This window comes from Thermobia domestica, chromosome 6, assembly GCF_964235325.1.
Source record: "Thermobia domestica chromosome 6, izTheDome1.hap1.1, whole genome shotgun sequence".
Taxonomy (NCBI): Eukaryota; Metazoa; Arthropoda; class Insecta; order Zygentoma; family Lepismatidae; genus Thermobia; species Thermobia domestica.
Window position 1 is genome coordinate 134,629,835 of NC_137459.1, and position 6,000 is coordinate 134,635,834.

Sequence of the window (6,000 nt, forward strand, 5' to 3'; positions counted from 1 at the left end):
ATCTGTCCTTTGTGACCCTAAATTCAAATCAAAAACTGGGGCCGCGGTGGCTCAGTGGTAGAGCGTTCACCTTTGGTGCATGGGTCTGGTTCTATCCCAGCTCACGCCAAGTGAACTTTGTGGTGGACAAACACCATGTGCGTGGGTTTTCTCGCTGTTCTCCTGTTTCCTCCGGCTTTCTGCATTCTACCATTTCATTCATTTCTCATTATCACCGTCTCCTTTCGCCTAGCCGGCATAACTCTGGGACGTAAAACTTCAAGATTTCATTTCATTTCAAATCAAAATCTGTTTCTCCTTATAAGGGGTTTTGCTCTACGGGGATCAAAATTGAAACCAGTGGTGCGGTGGACTCGTGCTTTGTGGTTTTAATAAAGGGATTAGAGTTGAAATGGGACTATTACTGGACTGCTAAGTCAGTAGGTGAGTCAAGTAATTTCAAAGTGCAAGGTAGCGAAAGTTCATACAGTATGGCTGCTACATAAAGAAAACATAGGCCGGTATATGATTTACATTTACTTTTATGCGACGTTTATATATATTATGTTTATGTAGGGTGATTCTTTATAAGGTTTACAGCTAAAATCAGTTATAATTCTTTCTTGAAACCACATACAGACTTGGTGTATATGTCATTATACTGCAAAACACTGACACATCCCAACAAAAGTCGATTTCCTGCCAAATAGTAGCCAGCATTTCGGGGGTAACGTCCGTGATGGCTGTTGTTTCAGTTCATTAACATTATCAGCTAGGTGAGGGGTGTAACTTTATCTTTTACAAACCCCCACAGAAAGAAGTCAGGTGGCATGTGATCTGGAGACCATGGCGGCCAGGTAATTCGTCCGCACCAATGAAAGTCTCCATTTTCAACGACTGACCGGTGACGCCGCGTGTGGTCAACTCCGCAGCTGCTCACTACGTGAGTCAAACTTAAAAGTATTTTGCAGTATAATGACACATATACCAAGTCTGTATGTGGTTCCAATAAAGAATTATAACTAATTTTAATTGTAAACCTTATAAAGTATCACCCTATATATAGTTAACTCCCTATTTACTAGGATAATAGAGAGAGTGTGGGTAATAGAGCCCACACGATTAATTCAAAGGCAAGAAAAAAACGAGAAGGGTAAATAGCCAGTATATAATGAGTAGAAAAATGCTACGTGGCAATTTATCTGTACTGTATTTTCAGGAACTGTGGTTTAGTAAAGTTTCTAAACAACTGTATCAACAAACAAAGCTGACTGCTTCCCACTTCATCATTCTCTGTCACTTCATGCAGTCAGATTGTTAAATAAGTTTGGGAAAGACCTGAAAAGTCGTTCAATTCGAATTTCATTATTAAATTCAATGTCCGTTCTCCCTTTCTCTCTAGCGTGCCTGCTGAAGATTCTTGCAATAGATGTAAATCTTTTCTTTTTTGGTGAGCACCGGTTAACATGCAACCCGGTTAATCCATCCCGGTAGATCGGGAGTCGACTATACATATATGGTGGACCGTTTATCTTAATACATCGTTGTAACTTTTAAACTCATGGACAGAAATCGCTGAAATTTCGTACCATGCAAATATCGGGAGAGGGGCAATATTCGACATACTCTGTAATACCACATACCGCAAGGCAGCATTGTCAACTAAAAATAAAGTTATCTATATATATATATATATATATATATATATATATATATATATATATATATTCAAATTGCACTACGTCAGGTTATTACAAATTTCTAATCTACGTGTTAAATGTAAACTTCTTTAGTGTTGCAAACTAAAGACGCTATAGTATCACAAACACCCAAATTTTGGTAGCCTCTGCAGTGATAATAACGCAACTAAGACAGACGAAGCAATGTGTGTCCAAAATACTTTAGTGCATAATAGTATGGTCATGAAATGACGGATTTATAATGGATTCGGACTAAGTTGGAAGGAATTGAGAAGTTGACTTTTTTCAGAAACCTTTATTTCGAAAAAATTTTGATATAAGTACGTCATCGAATTACATAGATGCTGTTTAATAGATGTGAAGATTATAATGCCGTTTTACAACAAATTTGATATCTCAGACTGTTCTGGAGATGTGGTAGAAACTGTTAAACTTTGCAAAACTACTTAAAGGTATGTAATACCGAAAACTTGTAATTACGCCTGCAAAAAAAGTATTGTTGTATTGTTACAGAACCGAAGTAAATAAAAAACTTTTAAAATGTTCTCACAAATGCGCTATTTTAAACAATATTTCAAATTTTATCAATTTTTTTCGTATCTTCCGAACGGATTGAGGTATCAAATCACTGTAAACGGCATTATGATCTTTATGTCTGTTAGAATCCATTTAGGTAATTGGATGTAATACTTACCGAAACACATTTTCAAAATAAAGTCCTTGAAACAAAGTAAAATTTTCAATTCTTTGGAACTTCGTTTCCACCTGTACGAAATGACAATAGTAATCGACATCGAGGTACTTTGGATGTGGATAATCCCGTCCATCTCACTTGCGTTATTACTGTTGTAGAACCCTCCAAAATTTGGTTGTTTTTCGATGTTTGTGACACTGTAGGGTTCCTAGTTTGCAGCACTGCATGACAAGTATGCTACTGTAAGTTTTCGTTGTGTATATAGGTTTGAAATATGTAATAACTTGACGTAGTATCATTTGAAAAAGTACTACTATTTGTTGAGTTGGCAACATTGTTAACCTTGTGATATTACAGAGTATGCCACACAATGTCCTCTTGCCGATATTTGCATGGTACAAAATTTCAGCGTTTTTTGTCCAAGATTATGAAGATAAATGGTATATATATCTTCCTTATCTGTTATTTTCTATTCTTTAGTTTCTCTTTTTGTAAATTTATGCGAAACTTAAAATTCTTGATTTGTTTATAAAATTTTATAGGTAAACAAAATATAGTCATTGGAAGTTCCATATGTAGCACATTTCTTCGAAACCCATCGAAAATTCTGGTTGAAATATGTCATGCTTGGCCTACCCGTGTCAACAAAGAAAGTTTCTTGCTATATATAATAGGTCTTTGGGAATAATTATTCGGACGAACAGTTGTAGTAAGTTCCTTGCACTTTCGGTTTCAATAGAGCGACAAGTACAGGAGTGAAGTTTGACTTTGGAATGCGAAATCGTATCTCGCTATGCCGTTCTATAATATATACAAAGCATTGCAGGTAGTAAAGGCAAACTCAACATCAGGTCAATTTTTATTATGTACACAAAATAGTAATATTAACAGAAATATCAGTAATAATAATTAATAGAAGAACGTTGTTTGAGTTTACCCTTCTGAAGAAAGTTGAAAATGCATTTATTCTAAACCAAGCCTTTGTTGAGTTCACTCTTACTACTCTGAATGCCTCATATATTCCCAAAATATTAGTTATATTAGAAAGACGATGCAATTAATTGTCCACATTATTAAGTAAACACTTCATATTTTTCAGGCTTTGAAAGTCAGAATGAACGGAGAGTGAAAGTGTCGGATCCTCACAGAACTTTTCTATTACCATCAGCTTCCTTGGTGCAGTATCTGCAGTTCCTGAATGGAGAAGGCTGATCGCTGCAAGGCTCGTTTGGGGATTCAGAAAATGACACAAATTGGGAATATCCATTTCATATTATTTCCTTTTTTTTTCAGATTTATATGTGAAATCGATACTCAATTATTCGTAGACATGAATTGCTAATGAATGACTAACCAGGGATATTAATGGTAACGGAACTGAAAATGTTCAGAGTTCCAGTCCTTTTAAATTTACAATGGTTTGGAGTGTTTTACCGTCAATTTTAATATGCTAGGATGATCCAGCTCTTCATTAAGCCCAGACGAGACATTTTCAGAACAAACAATTTGAAGTGGTATTTATGAAAATAAGTGTATAAAAATTAACTCAACAATTACAAAGACATTAAATTAGGATGTTATGAGAAAGATTGTAAATTTAATTCTGTAATTTGCTTCCCCTAACAACGAGATTTCAAAAAAACGAAGAAAAACATAATTCTAGTAGAACTTCCTAAACAAGAATTAAAATGAGGGAAGCATCCAGTAGCCTTTGAATTTATTTTTTGCTTATTATTTATTTCGATCTTCTTAAAATTATTATTATTGCTTAAGTCGCGCTATAGATGTTATTACATGTCTTTTACACTTTGACAGTGGTAGAGCGTTCACCTCTGGTGCTAGGGGTCTCGGGTTCAAACCCTGCTCCTGCCAAGTGAACTTTGCGGTGGACAAACACCGTGTGCGTGGGTTTTCTCGGAGTTCTCCCGTTTCCTCCCACTTCTTCATTCCACCATTTCATTCATCTCTCATCATCACCGTCTCCTTTAGCAAAACCGGCATAACCGTGGGACGTAAAACTCAAAAAATTCATTTCATTTCTTTTACACTTTGAACGAAATTGGCACTTGAAGCGTTCAGGGTTTGCTTGGGCCCAGAACTAAGAAGGTCAAAACTGCGACAGTCTCACGCAAATTGAGATAGCTGGTCACCCTACTCCTGCTACTATTCTATACTGTTACATTATATTAGATTTATTCATACATTTATTTCTTTGAATTTTTTAGTTTTTCTTTTTTCTTAAGGTACTAGTATATCATTTATTAGTGTTAACAGAATGGTTGTAACAATTTGAGCGTTTTCTGTTGTGTTGATTTTTTGTTACGCAATGCAACTATTGTAGGGAGGGGCTTTATGAGTTTTCCCGAGGTCATCCTATATGTATTACAAAGGCGCAGTTTGACGGTTAGACTTCTCGTATGAATTGGTGGTAGCATTGGGAGAGGGAATTATTAATTTTGTATTTATTTTCAGAAAGTTAGTGTTTTACAATAGGAGTATATTTTCTGAATATATGTATATCTTTATTATGTGGTATTAATGCTATTCTTTTATAATAATCTTTCTCCTTTAGCAAATATGGTGCAACTGTAAGACGGTCATATAATTTTATTCTATTTTTTTATGTTATTTGTGTGCTTCACTTAGAAACTTCGTCTGATCAAGTAGTTTTCAGACTTCATTTATTTTCCACATTGTTTTGGTTTTAAAATAACATCATAAACTCTTTAGTTTATAAGCTGAAAGCTAAGAATAGTTAATTACTATTTATGACTGTTCAACGTGTTTCCATTTGACCGTGAAGTTTGTGAACGTAGTGTAAAAATTATTACTTAAAATGTGTTATTACTCTTTGTGTTGTAAATTAGCGCATTCAATACAATTGCTATGTGCTGTGAACTATAACTTTATTATTATTATTATTATTATTACTTTTAATATATGATCGTGTTGGGTACCTATCTCTGTAAACGTCGTTACACGTCAGTTATTTCTAGTACAGCAAGGTATATTTTAAACACTAGTACTAATAAACATTCTGGCATAAGTTTATGCAAAATGAAAATTATATATATATACCGGATATATCAAAAGTTCGGGGTCGTAGGCCAACTCCGTTATAAGCAAAGATACGAAGAAACGGAAAGAAAGAAAAGTTGCAAATAGTTGGTTTCAATTTAAAATCATCAGATCTTTTCCAATCGCATCAGCCGTTTTAGCTCCAGATTGGTAAAGCGTCGTATGTTGAATGAAAAAGCAACTGTTGTCCTGTTAGCAGCGCTGTTCGAATCGAACGTAATGGTGTGCAAAAATGACACGGTGAGGTGTGCATAGTTATTGTTCTACGTTCCCTCACACAATAATATGCACACTCACCGTGTCATTTTTGCACACCATTACGTTCGATTCGAACAGCGTGCTAAACAGGAAACGTTGCTTTTTCATCAACATGGGCAGCTTACCAGTGTGGAGCCCAAACGACTGGTGCGATTAGAAAAATCCCACTAGTTTAAATTAAAACACAACTATTTACAACTTTCTTCTCTTTCCATTTCTTCGTATCTTTGCTTATAATGGAGTTGGCCTACGGCCCTGAACTTTTGATACACCCGGTATATATATATATTT

At 35.1% G+C, this 6,000-nt stretch overlaps 1 protein-coding gene across 3 annotated transcripts in view; it reads left to right on the forward strand.

Annotated features, from left to right (window-relative positions):
• Positions 1 to 5,626, forward strand: part of LOC145688230 (R3H domain-containing protein 4-like) — a 29,494-nt gene extending 23,868 nt beyond the window's left edge. For all 3 annotated transcript variants that reach the window (XR_014131857.1, XM_081762144.1, XM_081762143.1), the window contains exon 6: positions 3,473 to 5,626. Coding sequence is in view for 2 of the 3 variants with exons in the window: in XM_081762143.1 (XP_081618269.1) it covers positions 3,473 to 3,585 (113 nt within the window). In the remaining variant the exon portion in view is untranslated. The remainder of the gene's footprint in view (positions 1 to 3,472) is intronic.
• Positions 5,627 to 6,000: the final 374 nt, after the last annotated feature.